General features: G+C 49.1%; 2 protein-coding genes across 4 annotated transcripts in view; one reads left to right on the forward strand and one right to left on the reverse strand.

Moving 5' to 3' along the window:
* The window catches only part of LOC123516173 (voltage-dependent L-type calcium channel subunit beta-1-like), a 190,434-nt gene extending 174,836 nt beyond the window's left edge, over nt 1-15,598 (reverse strand). The window contains exons 1-2 of one of the 2 annotated variants that reach the window (XM_045275349.1): nt 15,474-15,598; nt 11,946-12,038 (exon numbers count right to left, since the gene is read on the reverse strand). In XM_045275349.1, coding sequence (XP_045131284.1) covers nt 11,946-12,038; nt 15,474-15,554 — 174 coding nt within the window. In that variant the 5' untranslated portion in view covers nt 15,555-15,598. The remainder of the gene's footprint in view (nt 1-11,945; nt 12,039-15,473) is intronic. The other variant, XM_045275355.1, reaches the window with a different exon arrangement.
* The window catches only part of LOC123516175 (protein abrupt-like), a 238,935-nt gene that overhangs the window by 45,894 nt on the left and 173,401 nt on the right, over nt 1-19,640 (forward strand). The gene's annotated exons all lie outside the window — the stretch shown is intronic.

The following is a 19,640-nucleotide window of genomic DNA, read 5'->3' on the forward strand; positions in this document are numbered from 1 at the left end:
TTCAATATTAAGAGATTAATTAAGAGAGAGGCCTAGGCAGGCGAGAGCCACGTTCTAGCAGGTGACCTTCGGGTCACCTGGTGCAACACCACAGCGTGTTGGTGCTTGCATGAAGCCACAGTTTATTCATAGTTCTTAAGCAAGTATGCATAAAATGAAAATAAAAAGGAAACTTATAGTTAAAGGCAGACAAGAATGTTTTGGTATAGAATTGCTTGATACGCTTTGTTGGGAAGTTTTCCTATCTCTCTAGTACCATGAAGTGAAGACTGTCACCACGAAAGTGGTACCGAATGAGTGCCACTTCAGTCACTCCGGAAATCTGCCACAAGCACTTGAGCCTCGCGGGTGCCAACCAGCAGCAGCAGCAGTCGTCGTTGTCAGACGCCCTAACCTTCCCTCTGCTCCACTACATCGCTGCAGCGCACTGACGCTCTGTATTAAAGGCTTCAAAGGATTCCAAGGAATTGATTACAGAGGAGTGCTTAGAATTGAGGAAGCGGGACAATAACACCTTAACACCTTGAGCGAGCAATCTCACCCAATCCCACCACCCGCCAGCCTGGGGGAGGAGCCAGGGGGGAGGGTGCGGAGGTTTGACAAGTGCCCATTACCTGCGTGAGAACATGACCGTGGGCCGGGCAGTGGAGGTGATTTGCTGAACTTAAAAGAACACTTGAGCGGCACCTGTCCGGCCAGGCTAACTCTGGAGTGCTCCGCGACGAGACCTGAGTGTATGACTGGTGAGAGGGAGGGGAATGTTGGGCACCCGCGGTAATGATAGTGCACAGAGTCATTTCCAGGAAGCGCACACACACACACACACACACACACACACACACACACACACACACACACACACACACACACAGGACTATAATATGAGAGTACCTAGCGATCAGAAGTCAATGGAGCAAACCTGTAAATCTGGCGAATCCCTCAGTGCATGTCGAGGGTGCCGCTACAAAGAGGCTGCCTGCATGACTCCTCGTCGTCAGGAAAATTGAGCGTTCTGCAGTTGAGGTGAATTGAGGTGCAATTGCCACGCCGGCGGTACCAAAGCGAGAGCACACCGCAGAGGAGTGACCGTACGGCTGGCGGGCAGGCAAACACGCCAATCACTTAAGGTTCTGATAATCATTCCCCGTAGCACCACGAGATTAAACTGAGATGACAGTGCTGATCTGAAGGTGCTGGTGTCCTAAAAGAATATATCAAGTACCTTTTTGGAAGAATCTGTAAAGAGTATGAATGGAGAAAAGGTACAAATCAAGAGGATAAGAATACAAGGAGAAAGTCGAAGGAGGAAGGACGAGAGGACAGGGCAGCATATGAGAAATGTTCAGGGACAGTACACATTGTGACAAATGAATGATAAAGGAGGAGGAAGGAAAGATGAAAACGTGGAAATGGTTCAGTTATTAAATGTACAGGTTAGAGATGCCGCCACAACCTTCACTAACCTGGAGGTGGACACTTAGAGAAAGAACACCCATCACTGCCCTGACACACTCATACATCACGTTACCCAATCCAATCCATGACACTGAATATTTAAACGCATCCTCCACACACACACACACACACACACACACACACACACACACACACACACTCAATCTCACGCCACCCCTGAAAAGCCAGGTACCCACACTATACCACTGGCCACAAAACACCCAAATAATAGCCTGTTTTTACTCCTGTTACCTGTACACAAAGTAACACAACTGACCTTCACTAGATAATCGCCCCTATGAACCGACGCTCGACAAAGACGTTTTACTCTCACGTATACACCGATGCTACTTTCCCACGGCGGAGGAAAGAAATGTGAGGAGGCATGCAGGTCAGGCGAGGTTATGCACGGAGGGTTACGCAAGACTCACGCTGGAGGGAGACAGAGCGTGACGGGACATGCGCCTAAGGGAGGTGAAGGAGCAGGAGGAGCAAGGTGAGAGAGGGTGAGAGAAAGCTAAAGGCACAGTCGGGAGGTACTAGGGAGAGGGGGAGAGAAGGGAGTGGTTTTGGGACAGGTGTCATGAGAAGAGAACACCTGTCAAGATTTTTTTTCAGAGTTCCGGGAGCGGGTCCGTGAATGCCCGGACAGGCGACACAAGCGCCCGGTGCGGGGATTGGGGAGGGTCGAGGTAGCCAAAAAGGGAGGGAGGAATGAAAAGACTAATCTGGTGTGAGACTCAAAAGGTAATTGTGACGGGACAGTGATACGTGTTACTGTTACACACACACACACACACACACACACACACACACACACACACACACACACACACACACACACACACACACACACACAAAGCGATGAATATTATTTTATAGATACAATAAACAAATGTCACCGAAAACCATAGTTAGGAGAAATGATGAGGGAAGGGGAAGAGGAAGACAAGAAAGAGCGGAGAGAAAGGAAAGGAGATGAGACGGAGGAGGAGGAGGAGGAGGAGGAGGAGGAGGAGGAGGAGGGTAAGCTTGAGTAGGCGTAAGAGAATGCTCGTCGATATTGGCGTCATTGTCAGTGGGGTTCTCGAGGCCTACATTCTGCCTATTAGTATTTATCATTTCTATCACAATCCAGCATGAGCCCCGCTAAGACTCCCAAGACCTGCACCTCGCCGCACCTCCACGCCCGCGGGACCTTCAGCTTGTTTCTGTGCATCACCCAAGTGGAGGTTCCATTGAAGTAAAAATGTGGCGGTGCGTGAGGTGAGTGGCAATAGCGGGGTGACGTCTTGCTGCCGACGGGAAGGACTAGCAAAAAGTGCAGGCGGGCGGCAGTCGAGCTAGGCCTCCGCACCCCTTCACTTATAAGGCAAATGACGCACTTTTTTATCACCGCTTGGATTACGGCCGGCATGCCGCCTCTCTTTTGTTGGGCCGGCGGTTGAGGCCCTCAGTATTGGGGCGGCGTGACGGCCTGCACAACGCCGAGGGAGGCAGGAAGGAGGGATCTTCATGTCCTCACAATGCGTATGTGTTAAGCGTCGGTAACAGAATCGAGCGGCTTCTTGACTTTCAGTCCCGCGGTGGTTGTTCTGGCTATAAAAACTTACCGGTAGGCGACGACCAGCTCCAGGAGGCGCACCCCCGCCCTGGGCATTAACAGCCGTCGCGCTGGCATGGGTGACAGAGTGAACTGAGACGCGGTTTTCTGTACAGGTTCTCACTGCACCGAACACCCCGGGCCACTGCCAAGGCCGCTACACAGTATACCTGGATGTGCTCCATTGCCACACTATAAACGGGAGACAATACAGAGGGATCCTGCAACCCCAGTGTCTAATGAGCAATGAAAAAAGTGGATTAGACAGCAGGTGGGCTGATGGGCCGAGCAAGGACAATACCCACTCCCGCCTCGCCTGCCGCCGGTGAGGGGTCGGCGAGGAGCTACTGGAGGCTATGAATATTGATACTTAAGGAGGACAGACCGACATGATGGAAATTTCACTCCTGCTCAGCATCTCACAGTCCCTCCACGCACCGCTCCTCCCTGCGCCGCTCCATCGACACACATACACACACACACACACACACACACACACACACACACACACACACACACACACACACACACACACATACTTGCTCCACAAAGGGCGCCGAGGCCCAAAAGACAGGCCAGGGGCGTCGCGGCACAGTAGAGGGACAGTGCAATTTTGAGGCGTCAGGAGCCGGAAAGCGATTTTTTTCACAGGTGGAAGAAGGCCAGGTGTGAGAGAGAGAGAGAGAGAGAGAGAGAGAGAGAGAGAGAGAGAGAGAGAGAGAGAGAGAGAGAGAGAGAGAGAGAGAGAGAATGTGTGTATAGAACCGAGTCTATAATCGATTGACAAGGGACGTTGTTTTGGAGGCTTTGGGGGGTCACCGGGTCTCGGGAGTCCGGTCCAAATAGGAGAGAGGCCAAAAGTTAAGTGTTGTGTGGCTGGTGCGTAAGTGAGAGGAGCGGCCGGATTGTGGCTGGGGAAGGAGCAGAACAGGATCATGTAATCACCACATGAAGAGACAAAGCACCGACAGACAGCGATTAAAGGATCAAGGACGACCAAGAAGAAACTGTGTAACATATGCGAGCCTCGGGTGGACTTAACAAAACCCGGTGAAGAATGAACTGTCTGTCTTCCGTGGCATTCAAACATATAAGAATTAATTGATGCTGATTGGTATTCCGGAGCAGTAACGAGGTCTGAGTGGAGAGGGTGCTGGGATATACATGTAATGCCTGGGTTTTGCTGGTCTCTGGAAGCTAAGGGTAAGATTTGGGAAGGCATTGAGGTAACAGTACGGTCCGCCCTTTGAAGCGAATAAAAAAATGTCACGGTCTGATTAGTGCTATGGAACTTTTGCGCTTGGGATGAAGTCAAAGGCGTGTATGGTGAAGGGGCTGAAGCTGCATGTCCCTAACACTTCTATGGGGCAGTGCGGGGGGCGAGAAACGCTGAGAGGCGGAGCAGAAAAACCTTTATCCTATTCATGGAGGAGAGAAAGTCGGTACAACTGAGGCATTTTTACGTTCAAAGGACGAATTTATCGCAAGCGTGGAAGACGAAAAAAATACTTGAAAACATGATTATAGAATTTTTTAGTATATGAATGAGAATGTACCATGTGGATGAGCATTAAAGTCCCCGCAACAATTACACCACACTCAAAATAGATAGATAGATGGATAGACAGGTAGATAGATAGATAGATTGATTAACTGATAGATAGATAGATAGATAGATAGATAGATAGATAGATAGATAGATAGATAGATAGATAGATAGATAGATAGATAGATAGATAGATAGATAGATAGATAGATAGATGGATAGACAGGTAGATAGATAGATAGATAGATAGATAGATAGACAGACAGATAGATAGGTAGATACATACATACATACATACATACATACATACATACATACATAAACCGATAGATAGATACACAAATTTACTAGATAGACGGATAGAAAAATAGATGAAAAAATAAATAGACAAATCAAAAGGCATATAAACACATTGATATACCGCTCATTAACATCCAAACCGCACGTTCTCACCCTGCATATTAGCATACCCATTGCATAATCACTCAAACACATTTACACGTTTACATCCTCAGCATCCTAAGTCAGTCACGACAAAGTACATAAGTCAACCTTACATTCTACAGTTGCAAACCCTCCTTCTAATATAATTTTCTCCCGACAGGTGAGTCCCAGGTGACGCCAAAAGGCAAATACACACAAGTAAGTCTCAGGTGTTCCTTGCTAAACACGGTGACCAACCTGGAGGAGTGAGGTGAGTGTGTGTTTAAGTGTATATGTTGAGATGTGATAGTAAGAAAATTATAGACAGTGAGAGTAAGGAAAGGACTGTGAGAGGTCGAAGTAAGGAGTAGCAAAGAGTGTGAAGAGAATGAATGACCGGGATAGAAAGTGAAGGGAAAGGCAAAGAAAAGGAGAAGACGCCTTGAGGAGTTCAGTAGCTAGCGAAGGACAAGGACACCCCAATTTTAAGAGGCAAGAATGATGGCTGCAGGTGGGAAGGCGAGAGAACGGGAGAAGAAAGAGAGGGTGAGAGAGAGAGAGAGAGAGAGAGAGAGAGAGAGAGAGAGAGAGAGAGAGAGAGAGAGAGAGAGAGAGAGAGAGAGAGAGAGAGAGAGAGAGAGAGGGGAGAGAAAGACAGGTAACTTGCTAACTTCCCCTCAGGGTGTTTAGAGGTGAATGTATCCCCTCACTCCCCTCTCTCTCTCTCTCTCTCTCTCTCTCTCTCTCTCTCTCAGCGCTAAGGTTTTAAATTAGATTATTTCTCACCCTCCGGCAGATTCTCAACCAGTCTTAACTTAGCCTTCCCACCCAAACTTTCCTCCTCGTAATTTTTGCATGGCCCGCCCCGCAAAGACCCGCCATCCTGCCACCCCCGAACCCGCTTCATACCCACCCTCCACCCTGCAGCCTCTCCCACACCTCTCACCTTCCATTCATCACTCCTGACTACTTTGCAATCCTCCTTCTCTGTGTTAATTCCATCTTCATTCCTTTCCTATACTGTCTCGCTTTCAATTCTCTTCTTCTTCCTCCTCATCTTCCTCCTCTTTCTCTTCCTTTTCCTTTCTCCTGAACTGTCCTGACCCTCGTCGTCTCCTGGAACAGCGTCACTTCAGGACATTCTTCTCTGTGTCCACATTTTGTCCCCCTTCGCCTTCAGAGAAAACTCCATTAGACTCGCAGTGAAGACACACACACACACACACACACACACACACACACACACACACACACACACACACACACACACACACACACACACACACACACGCCAGTAACAAAGAAAAACACAGGACCAAGAGAAGGAGTGGAAGAAGCGTGCAAGGAGAAGGATGGAACAATAGGTAAAGTGAGACTGAAAAAAGTGTGTGTGTGTGTGTGTGTGTGTGTGTGTGTGTGTGTGTGTGTGTGTGTGTGTGTGTGTGTGTGTGTGTGTGTGTGTGTGTGTGTGTAATTCACCACGGTCGCCTACTGGTCACCAAGCCAGCCTTTCCCATTACGGAGCGAGCTCAAAGCTCATAGACCGATCTTCGGGTAGGACTGAGACCACAACACACTCCACACACCGGGAAAGCGAGGCCACAACCCATCGAGTTATATCCCGTACCTATTTACTGTTAGGTGAACAGGGGCTACACATTAAGAGGCTTGCCCATTTGCCTCGCCGCTTTCCGGGATTCGTACCCGGACCCTCTCGGTTGTAAGCCGAGCGCGCTAACCATTACACTAAGCATTGTGTGTTTCACTGTATGATCTGCTGCAGTCTCTAACGAGACAGCCAGACGTTACCCTACGGAACGAGCTCAGAGCTCATTATTTCCGATCTTCGGATAGGCCTGAGACCAGGCACACACCACACACCGGGACAACAAGGTCACAACTCCTCGATTTACATCCCGTACCTACTCACTGCTACACGTGAAAGGAGACACACCCAAATATCTCCACCCGGCCGGGGAATCGAACCCCGGTCCTCTGGCTTGTGAAGCCAGCGCTCTAACCACTGAGCTACCGGCCAAATGTGTGTGTGTGTGTGTGTGTGTGTGTGTGTGTGTGTGTGTGTGTGTGTGTGTGTGTGTGTGTGTGTGTGAGAGAGAGAGAGAGAGAGAGAGAGAGAGAGAGAGAGAGAGAGAGAGAGAGAGAGAGAGAGAGAGAGAGAGAGAGAGAGAGAGAGAGAGAGAGAGAGAGAGAGAGAGAGAGAGAGAGAGAATAGGCCTGCTGTTTCTGTCAGTCGCTCCGTCTCTACTGTCACTCCCTCGTTCTCCACCACCGATAAAAACGAAATATTCCTGTGTTATCTGGCAAGGTACACCGTGCTGTCTGTGCTCAGTTACCCTTCCCTTCCCTTCCTTACCCTTCTCTTCCCTTCCCTTTATCCTTTCCCTTTCCTCTATCCTTTCTTCTTCTGGTCCGTGTACTGGCGCGGTAGTCTAAGTTGAGATGAATACATTACTCAATACAAATGATCCCAAAATAACAGACTCCAGCTATCGTGAACCACTATTACGTGAGGGTCTGCCGTATGTGTGTGTGTGTGTGTGTGTGTGTGTGTGTGTGTGTGTGTGTGTGTGTGTGTGTGTGTGTGTGTGTGTGTGTGTGTGTGTGTGTGTGTGTGTGTGTGTGTGTGTGTGTGTGTGTGAGGGACATGTTCAAAGGGTCTCAAGGAGAGGGTTTTCCAAGCGACCAAGAGGACAGAAGGTGTCCGAACGAGGCCTATGTCACTCTCTCCCTCACCACACCCTGCACCCCACAGCCAGCCCGTCACCGCCACCTTCATCTGCCTCGCCACCGCCGCCGCCTCGCCCACCGACTATCCTCCTGCCGTGGGTCAGTCTAGTGTAAAGTGAGGGACGTGGTATGTAGAGCGACGACTGGAACAACTCGGCGGGGAGGGGCTCGTGGCGGGAATCTGGAGTTTTTCGGCAACTTGATCTAAGGCCTAAGCCGGTCACCTAACCCTTTACCAGCATCACTCTTGCCACGCGGGGTTCCCCAATAACCTGTAGTGCCCCCTTTACGCGGCGCCCCCTTCCCTCCACACACACGGCACTACTACAGGCAGCTGAAAACAGACGTGTCATTTTCTCATAATGAAAGAGAAGACAGCGAGCCTCACACGCGGCAGCAGCTCCCGGGACGCTGGCGTGGAAGTTCTCGTACCCCGGCAGGCGGGTCCTATCCCTCCATACCAATATATGGATTGCCAAGCGCGAATTAATCCCTTGCATATGCGGAATAATTGGTGTGTAACGTCTCATTATCCGCTTTTTTGTGGCCAGTGGAATCTCGACGAGATTTCCTGAGTGAAAACACAAAGCTTAGAAATCAATAATTGAAGGAGAACGCCGGTGGCGGTGAGGCGGACTGCCGCAGCCACTCCTGCTGCTGCTGCTGCTGCTGCTGCTGCCGTGAAAGCAATTCTTATAGATGACTTCTGTTTACATCAACCTATACTTAACCACTCAGATGCACATTCGAATATTATGAGAGAGAGAGAGAGAGAGAGAGAGAGAGAGAGAGAGAGAGAGAGAGAGAGAGAGAGAGAGAGAGAGAGAGAGAGAGAGAGAGAGAGAGAGAGAGAGAGAGAGAGAGAGAGAGAGAGAGAGAGAGAGAGAGAGAGAGAGAGAGAGAGAGAGACCTAGGCCAGGTTGTGGCCACATTTTATAACCTCATGTTGTTGGTTTACTAATCCTTGTGCCAAATTTTATTACCTAGTCCCTTCCCTCACCCCGAGGCCGCTGTATCAGAACCTGCTTCACCCCCACACTCTTGCCTATCCTTCTGCCCACGACCTACCCACCGTCCTTACCTACCACCCTTGGCCACCACCTGCCCACCTCACCGTATTGCCCACCGTCCTACCTGCCGACCTCATTAGCAAAAAAGTAAAAGAAAAAAATCCACCAGTAATATAACCCTTCTTAACGTAATAATGTTTCCATGCATAACTAATCACTCTGGAGGGAGACACTAAACAGACCATTACTCTATACCGGCCGTCACTGCCGTCTCACCCGCCCTGGAACAAAACACCGGGGCTTTTGGTGGCGCTGCTCAACAACAAAACCTTATCACTACTCCGGCCTGACGCACAACATCCTGCCTCCTTGCATTCTTGGGTCCTACACAGCGCTACCCTCCTCCTCCTCCTCCGACTCCTACTCTTCTACCCGTTTACTTCCACTCGACCCTCTCCACATTCCCCCAACACACACAGAGGAAGGGACATCCACGTGGTGACAGCTCCTCTACCATAGCTCTCCACCTTCCCCCCCATCCCCAGCTCTCTACCGTCACTCGTTCTCGGATGTATGATTCAACTCATTCCACAGACACATCTCCCTTATTTACTAAAAGAGTAACATAAACACCTCAACGCTGACATAAAATCATGATAATTTATACTCCTCCACTGTCTTATAGTTCATCACAAATAATCAAGCCCGGTGTTTGGAGCAGCAAAGTGTGACTCTGAAATGAGACCGCTGATTGAGGCACAGATGGAAGGGTGGTTACGTGAGCGCCTTAGCACTGCCTCTTTTCCTCACAGTATGATCTTTACCTTGGTTCGTTTTTCCCGCGTAACCCTCAGTCAGTTCCCTGGCTAATGAGATACCCCGCAAGGCTCCAAATTAACCAGCGATCCAGTGACACGCAGCCAGGTATTCTGCCGTCAAATAACACGTGACATATAAGGCTTGAGAGGTTAGAGGCGGTGGACAGGGACGGGAGGGAATATGGGGTGGGGGAGAGGAAGGGAGGGATCAAGGAAAGACAAGGAAGGGGCGAGACAGGTAAGGGTTGGAAGGGTGAGAGTCCTTGAAAACTTTCGATCACCTCCACACTGCTACTACTATTACTCTGACCTTCCACATTATTCACCGGGATTAGTAGATTATTTCGAAATGATATACGCGTGTGCAATGTTGGTATTTTAACCCTCCGTCCCACTGCTCAGTATGCAGCGCGCCCCTCGCCGAGCCACTATCATGTATTTTCTTGCATCAAGGTAGTTTTCACCTGGCGATATGCTAAACAGAGTCAGACCACCACACTCACACCTCGTATCACCCCACGCCGCTATTCCCATTATTCTGTGGGCAGTGGTGATGGTGGTGGTCGAGGAAGAGACAGGTGTTCAAAACTGATGGGACAGGAAACTAGGATAGGGATTTTTTTTTCTTTCTCTCTCTTTATTTTTTCCGTTGAGCGTTGAAGCGAGTAAGTGATCAGTGTCAGTGAAGGACGCCCCTTGCCCACCCCCTGCCCGACCTTCACAGCTGGAAGATGTGACCCAAGCACATTTCTTTGCAAATAGTGAAAATGGCGTAGGATTAAAAAAAAAAATTAAAATAAAAAAATGGATTTTTCAACCGGCAGCAAACCCATTAGGTTGTTCCATCTTCCGCAGCACCGACCAGCCGGCCGATAAATTTGGCATCCCAGTGTACCTTCTCCAGGCCTAATCCCGAGCTCCTCGTTACGACCCGCGGTACTTTTAGACCCAAAATTGCACACTGAAGGGAATTATACAGTACCGCGGGCCGTAGAGAATGTTAACGCGCTGCTCCCAGCCGAGGTGTCGCCGCAAATCAGTAAGAATGTTAACCAAGGGTTGAGGGCAATGAGGAAAGTCCTGCGTCAGCCAAAGAATGGGTAAGTCAAGCAGCGAAGGAAACTTTATGACGTGTGTAATATCTGCAAACCACCGACCCTGACCGGGGCAGTAATGGCCGCCCACACTCCAAAACCAAAGCAGACAGCCCCTTCAAGGAGAAAACGGCATCGTATACCCTCCTTTCCCACCCACGACCTGTTGCGCGGTGGCCGCATCCTGAGTGAAGGAAGCCAGCCGTCCCTCCCGGCTGAACCCTTAGTTCCCCTGCTCCTCAGATGAAAGGAGGCCTGCTGTGGCATTCCTCAAAACTCTAATCTTTGTTGCTTTCGAGTCCCCACAGTCTGGCTTCATTCCGGCATGGCGGTGAGTGTGTACAGAACAGACATGACCCACGACGTGATGCAACACTTGGCCAGGTAGACGATGTCCAAACTCTTACTCCAGCACTTCCTGTTGCCCCGACCATCCCGTCTGCAGCGACTGACGGCTCTCGGGAAAAGAGTCGCTTGCATTTTGAGCAGTCAGTAATTCAACATTACATACATCATATTACATATATATATATATATATATATATATATATATATATATATATATATATATATATATATATATATATATATATATATATATATATATATATATATATATATATATATATATATATATATATATATATATATATATATATATATATATATATATATATATATATATATATATATATCAGTAAACATTCATTAGTACACAGATATCTTAAATACTAGACAATGAGTGGTTGCGCAAAAAACAAATACAGTATGCTGCAGAGCGCCCCGAGGCAAGGAGAGCTTTCAAGACGGACACTGTAACGCGAACATGAAAAACATTTCGGCATCAAAATGGAAAACAAATAGACGGACACTGCAAGAGACATACATGTACATGGAGAACGATAACATTATACACAGGCTGGAAATAAGACGTGACGATTGCTGTTCGAAAAACAAAATTCACACACCCACCCACACACACACACACACACACACACACACACACACACACACACACACACACAAATCACCAAACACATGGAACACATCTACAATGGCCAACATGCCGACACACATAAACACACAACTCAGGAGCCTTAGTGGAGGAGAACAGGGGTGAAGAAATCTGCCAGTGAGCACCCAGGGAGAGGCAAGACCTGCAAGGAAAGCGTGAAGGCAGAGGTGTGGTGGCTCCTGGGCAGTGTGGGGCGGGAGAGGTAGCGTGCACCAAGCGTGAGGAAGCGTTACCTGTCTTATGAAGCTGGTAGTGGTGGAGGAATCAGAGAAGCTGCCATCGGAAGCCTTGTGCTTCTTCTTGCCTCGCACACGACCCCCACCAACCTGTGGCGGGCAAGACCAGGGTTACCAGCAGCACAGCGAGTGAAGCATGCTGTGTGTGTGTGTGTGTGTGTGTGTGTGTGTGTGTGTGTGTGTGTGTGTGTGTGTGTGTGTGTGTGTGTGTGTGTTTGGTAATGGGCTGAGTTACTGGGTGGAAGTGGGTGGGCTGAAGGGTGGGTGGGAAGGCATGGGTGGGTAAATCAGTGCAGGTGGGTTGGTTGGAAAGCTGTGTGAGTGTTTGTTTCCTAATCCAATTGTTGATTTTCTTATCAATGTAAAACTATTGATGCTTGTTTCTCCGTGTGTGTGTGTGTGTGTGTGTGTGTGTGTGTGTGTGTGTGTGTGTGTGTGTGTGTGTGTGTGTGTGTGTGTGTGTGTGTGTATACGGATGCGTGCGTGTGTGCGTGCGTGCTTACTTATTCTAACTTAATACGAATTAGTAATCATTTCTTAATTTAGTACTAAAGATACGTGTTTCTTAGTGTGTGTGAGTAAGCTGGTGGGTGGGCGGGTGAGTGTGCGTGGGTGCAGGGCAGGTGGTGTGTCCCTAGTTGTATCACATTAACAGGTTTCCCCTTTTACCCTTGTTCTTAATTTAACAACAAGGATAAGACTTTCTGTGTGTGTGTGTGTGTGTGTGTGTGTGTGTGTGTGTGTGTGTGTGTGTGTGTGTGTGTGTGTGTGTGTGTGTGTGTGTGTGTGTGTGTGTGTGTGTGTGTGTGTGTGTGTGAGGACTCTTTCCATGTAGACATCAGCATGTAGAGTAACGAGTGTTCGTCTGTAAGCATGGGGACATCCATATGCCGGTGGGAGGCGCTATGCTGGACACAGAGAGGGAACGCCCAACATCTCAGGATCTGTGGCTCTCAACACACCGGTAGACACATATACGTATATAAAAAGTGAGTTTAGTGATGCGCATGGGACTTACACCTGGCCTGAGGAATGAGGGCCAGGTGTCTTTTATAAGGTGAAGGCGAACATTTAAGTACTGCCAGGCATGTACACAGCAAACCTCTGGCCATGACAAAAAAAATCATAAATAAAATAAAAATACATGTGAATGCGTTAGCCCGGGGCATGCTTAACAGTGGGAGTCATTGAGCCACACCAAAACAAGGGTGGAGTAATGCGTCTGTAATGAAGGCATACCTACAGCAGAGTTACAGGAGCCAGTCACGTGTGAAGCCCACCAGATGCTGCCAACTCACGTGAGGCGCAAGGCAACGCACGGCACACAATACACACTCCGAGGATGCACCTTCTGAGGACACCACCCACTCAAACACAGCGATTACGGGAGAAAGGATCAGTGAAGGAGTCATACATAACTTTTGTCGTGTACTTCACCATCAAATCAATAAGGAAGTAGGTTTTGTTCCTAATATGAGAGTTTGGACCCTCATGACCCGTGTGTTTCCCCTGAGCGGCGCCACTCGTCCCTCTTGCTGCACTCATCACGCACCATTCATCACCGTCCGCCCCTCAAAGCCGCGCCTCTCCTCGCCTCGGTTACATCATAATCGTAATCCTCCGCCTCCATCTCCACCTCCGCCTCCCCCGCCGCCTCCGCCACTCCCACTCTCGCCTTATTCCTCTTCATCAAAGTCGACTGAGGTTCAACAGGGAGGTCAAGTAGTTGAGAGGAGGGTGGGTAGGGTTATGGTTAAATTAGGTCACACTCCATATGATCCGGTGGGTCAAGGGCTGGACCAGACAGGTGACTGTGGCCTCTAGATGCGCGTCGTGAGGAATACCGGTGGGCCGAATCCTAATTAGTACTTCTCACACACATGGATCTCTGAACGATGTATTTAAGGGAACCTCGAGGTCTGGTGACCGGCGTGCTCACCGAGTGAGGCTACCTGCCTGGCGAGGAGAAGGACGCCAGCTGCAGCCCGGCACGGAATGGCAGGCTGGGACAGATGCTCCACCTGACGCCTAATATTTGTCTTGTTATCAAAAACTTTGAATTCTTATGAGCGGCTATAGAGGCAATGACGCAGCGAGGCAGTAACGAGTAAAGCGGACACAATCTGACCTCGACAATAGCGAACAGGAAACTTGAGAAAACTTTTCAGTTGTATCTGCCCGGCGTCCTCCAACGAGAAGAGAGAAAACTTAGAGTACAGCACTGCGAACACCACACCAATACCTCGGCCCTCGCTAACGACATCACGAGTTTTACAACTATATTTCACCGCCCGAGCGAGTCAAATTAGCATATATTGACCTGAATCTCACACGAGGAGTTTGGTCGGGATTCGTGGAGTGTGTTGGAGCGGCCAGAGGGGGAGAACTCGGCGAAGGGAGGAGGAGAATCACTCATAATAAGCCGATGGATCCCCGGCTTCAAGGGGGGGATGTGGAGGGGAGGCGGCGGACCTGTTGCTTCATTCATAACCGACCTATTTTTTTTCCTTTCGTTAAATGCACGTTTGTGGCTTCGTTTGTCTCCTCCCACGTTATGCAAGTTTTTGCCGGGGAGGGGGAGGGTCAGGGTGAGGCTGAGAAAGGAAGAGCATTAAAGTAAGGGTGAGAGAGGGGAGGGGACGGAGCCCAGGATAGCTGAGAGAACGATGCTGTGGGATGAGACTGGGAATAAAGATCTTAGGATGGGAAATGGGAAGCAGCGAAGAAGCAGGGTTGGGGGATGTTCTGGGTGTCTTAAAGGACAAGACTCAGTACGTACTGTGTCTGGCGGGGACGGTGATGGTGACGAGTACGAGCAGGTGTTCGGGTAATGGTTCTGGGAGGCCAGGGAATCCACCACTGTTAACGATGGTGATGGTGGCATTGATGAATCGTTTGCTGTTAAATGTGCCACAAGGAAACTAATCTGAAGCAGCGCAAGCCGTGGTGCGCCGCGCTCAGAGGCAGCTGCTTTGTTTGTCCTCCGCAGCAGCAACAGATTTGAGTCTGCGATGGGCGGCAGCAAAATTTTCTTTTAAAGACGAAAGTGCTGGCATTCTCTCTCTCTCTCTCTCTCTCTCTCTCTCTCTCTCTCTCTCTCTCTCTCTCTCTCTCTCTCTCGTGCACACATACACACACACACACATACACATACACACACACACACTTCTCCTTTGACCTTCTGCGTCCAGGAAAACTAATCCATCTCGGCTGCACGTCAGCCGGCCGAGAGGATCACTTCTGAAACGGCTAAATGGACTCCTTCCACACTAAAGAGCAGCGGATGCACAAAATTATATATCAAAGATCTATCATCCGTCCGCGGTGGAAAAATAATAAAATAATCATTATCTAGCTGAAATACAGATAAAATAAATGTACACATACATTTTTTTCATAATACATTAAAGGTGTCATGAACACCAAGGTCCACTGAGCCTGTGTGGCGCCTTGGCATGGTGCCGCCGTCTGGATCTGTGGCAGGAAGAGAGATTACAGTTAACAGGAAGGGCGTGAAGGACTCACCTGAGAGGGCAGGTCTGGGTGGCGGTGGTAGGGCGTCGAAGGGTCGTGGATGGTGAGTGGCTCTATCGCGCCACGGTGCATCTTAGCCTAAGCGCCGGAGATCACCATGTTACCGCCCCGCCCCCTCCCTGCCCCGCCCCTCACCACCCTCACGAAACACCCACGATGCCCGCACGCCACGCCCACACCAGGGTCAGAAGCCGCCAGGTCACCGAGCTCTGCCGCACCACCTGTAGCAGGGGCAGGACCCAGGGGAGCCCTGGCGCGCTGTGGGTCAGCAGGTCAGCGGCGGTTATTTGGTCAGCGGGGATGGGTCGACGTAGGGCAGCCTGGGCCTCACGCACCACACTGCATCACCAGCACCGGTCGAAGGCCACGACAACACTGCTCTTCTAATATAATTTATTCATAAGAAAACAACTTGGTTCAATTTCCAGAGTTTAGCTCAGCGAGAGTATTCCTTAATCAGCTTTCCTACTGAGCCCGAGCTGCTGGCGGCAGCATAGTGACAAAAACAAAACTCCACTGGAATGCACACCTTGGCGGCGACTCTTCCGCGGAATCCACATATATTTGTTTGATGTCCCAAGATCGAGAAATTCACGAAGACTGACCTTGACCCTGTTTTCCTTCACCCTATTGCCCGAGTGACGTCACCGAGCACCTGGCGGCGGGCCTTCACCTGCCTCACCTGGCCCGGGCTGGCACTGTGCCAGGGAGCCACACGTCTGGGTTATCTACTTCTTCATAACACTCCCTTTCCCCTTTCACTGCTTTTCAATCTTGCGGCGAGTAGGACACAGCGGGTCTGTGGGCGCTGGCAGGGCATGTGAGGGAGCACGGGCTGAAGGGAGGTGGAGGTGAACAGGTGGCAGTGTGAGGTAGTGAGGTCAGGCGGAGGAGCAGCAGCAACACCAGCAGGAGTCGTCGGGGGGGGCCCTGGGCTCCCGCACCCCACACCACCACCACAGGCCTCCACCACTACCACTACTCCCACGACCACTAGCCACGCTCTTCTCGTGGGCCACCAAACACTTCCGGTGACACTATAAGCTTACTGAGACTTTTATAGCGTGGCAGACACTCTACACTCGCGGTTCGACACCCTGGCAGCACAACACACACGGGCCGTAGCTCCAGGGGCTCAGTTATTGATTTTGGAGAGTGTGTAATCAATAGGCAGGCGGGGCCGATCAGCTGACGCGCGCGCACCCACCTGGGCCCCCGCGCTTTCCAGGAGTGTTCAGCGGCCGCCACCACAACTTGTCTAAAATGTTGCCTCAATGTCCTTCGCTGTTCAAGATTGCCTCTTCACCAAGCTGAATATCTTTTCTATCTATACGCCAGCGCCAAACGCCGCATCCTTGTGGAAGACTTTTTTTTTAAGGGTAGACTGACGCGTGTTCGCCGCACGACACTGTAGCACTCCTGGCCCGCAACTCCCGCACACAAACCAAAACAAAACTACTTTCACCCTACATGTAAACACAAATGTGTTCCTCACCAGGATGCATTTAATTATTTGCACCAAGACTGCTCCTCCAAGTTCGGGGATTGATTGTGAAGTTGTCTGAAGAGTTCCCTTGAGTGCGGTAATCGAGGGATATGCCTCTAGTTATTGTTTTCGCCCTTCGGCCTGCAGTACACTGTAGAAATCAAAACAAGAAAAACAAACCAGTCACTAAAACAGCGAATACAATGTTGCACCGTAAGGCTTATAGATATAAAGACACAACTACCAACCGTAGATGCTAAAACATCACAGCAAATATCGCTACCTTTCAGTTTGCAAAACACGGTCCTTTCTTACTGCAGGGGAAATGTCACTTAAAAGGCGGGTAAAACAAACAAATGCACTGGGTACTTCACGCGCAAGCGGCGGCTGCGATGGAGCTGCGACAAAGCGCCACAAGAGACAACCATGCCTTGCCGCGGCTACTGAGGCCAAGCAGGCAGTGCAGGTGGCGCCCAGCGTCACTTTTGGAGTCCAGCACAAATTCGACGCCAAGCACCAAGTTGCGGCAATGTTGCGGCCCACCTGGCGCCAACCTGCCGGGACCGCGACACCGGCGACGACAGTACTTACTTTGCAATAGGCAGAACTTGAGAGAGAGAAAGAGAGAAAGAGAGACATGGTATAAGAGAGAGAGAGAGAGAGAGAGAGAGAGAGAGAGAGAGAGAGAGAGAGAGAGAGAGAGAGAGAGAGAGAGAGAGAGAGAGAGAGAGAGAGAGAGAGAGAGAGAGAGAGAGAGAGAGAGAGAGAGAGAGAGAGAGAGAGAGAGAGATCAGCTTGGATTTATGACCTACAGAAGGAGAGGCGAAGACATTGGATCGGCTTGGATGGAAATAAGGGATGTGAACTTGACTTTCACTAAATGATATAATTTGATGATGCCTTGGAAGCGTTTTAAAATTGTTGTCTGTTATGAGTCCTGCTTAACTTTATCACCGAGAACAAAACATGAACCAGAATATTTCAAAATCTACTTCTTAATACTTTTTCAAACTTACCGAATACGAGACAGAGAGAGAGAGAGAGAGAGAGAGAGAGAGAGAGAGAGAGAGAGAGAGAGAGAGAGAGAGAGAGAGAGAGAGAGAGAGAGAGAGAGAGAGAGAGAGAGAGAGAGAGAGAGAGAGAGAGAGACATATCACCATACCTCTTAAAAAAACACCCACATACACAATATCACCTTAACACAATTTAAACACCAACACGTAATATTAAACAAAAAACACGAAGAGAGCACTGAAATCCTAAACACTTAAGTGAACCAATCGCATCTTTCATTAGTCGCATCTACGCCAGCCCTTCAGACAGCGAGGCACCCCATCCATGCCTTTTGGGGAAATATTTGCGAGGATAACCTGTGCCCTGTGTAAGTCGCCACGGCCAGGTGTAAACGCTTAAGGTGGATACGAGTGGGGCTTCCGGCGGCACGGTGCGGTAGGTGGATTAGGCAGAGGAAAGCTGTGGCGGCTGATGCTTCTAAGTGTAGTGATTCAAAAGATGCCGAGGAGGGAGGCATAGTAAGTGCAAGTGGTGTTGTTTTGGTATTACTTTTGGTGTTGTAGTTCTTGTCGACGGATTATACACGTGTTGTTGTCACTGTATGTTGCTGTTATTGCTGAGACTTTTTTTTTTTTTTATGTAAGAAGAAAAGCTGGCCAAGAGCAACGAAAGATAATCAAAGAAAAAAGGCCCACTTCGTTACCAGTCTCCTTGCAAGTACTAAGGAGTCAGCCAAAAGGAAGGGGTAAATGTTTTCAAACCTCTCTCTTAAACGAAGGAGTTTGCTAGGAGGTTGCTACTGTTCTTGTAACTGTTGGTACGTTCTTCTTCCTGCTACTATATGGTTACTGGTCAGCTTTTCCTTAACTCTTTCAGGGTCTTATCTTTTCAGTTCAATAGTGGAAGTTATTTGGGATTTAGTTTGATGTTTTCAGAATTTTCGTGATTATTTGGTAAAGATTATAGGTTAATTGACAGAACACTCACAAGGACACGAGCCATCACTATGACCTATGGAAAGAAAAAATAGCCATGTTGAAAGAACAAAACTACCCACAATACAGGTCACTATTGTAACAACCACTACATACTACATATTACTACTGCTGCTACTATTACAACAACTACTACTACTACTTCTACTATTACTACTACTACTACTACTACTACTACTACTACTACTACTATTAGCACCACGACCACTATTACCACAACCACTACCACTACTCAGGCCAAATGGTAGTGCTTTCAAAGAGCAGCGGCAGCATGAGCGCACAACTTACTATAGTTCACCTTAGCACCGCGACTGCCTACAAAGATTCGTTTTCTCTGTACGGACATGCACGTTTTCTCTCCGGCTGGTCCCGCTGGCTTCAAAGAAAACAGGTCAGCAACAGAGAAAATGGTAACAGTCCCTTGCCCAACTGAAGGAACTTGAGAGGCGAGTCAGATGATGGATGGCGCCGCCGTCTTATTCATGTAGTGTAGAGGGAACGTAGAGAAGATTATTGCCATCAACGTAACGCTTTTTGTAAGAAAGGAAAACAGGCCAAGGGCAACAAAAGAATAAAAAAAAGGCCCACCCACATACCAGTCCCCTTACAGAGCCGACAGGGTTAGCCAACAAGAACTACGGAAATCTGAATTGCACGTTAGGC

Source organism: Portunus trituberculatus, chromosome 40, assembly GCF_017591435.1.
Source record: "Portunus trituberculatus isolate SZX2019 chromosome 40, ASM1759143v1, whole genome shotgun sequence".
Classification (NCBI taxonomy): domain Eukaryota; kingdom Metazoa; phylum Arthropoda; class Malacostraca; order Decapoda; family Portunidae; genus Portunus; species Portunus trituberculatus.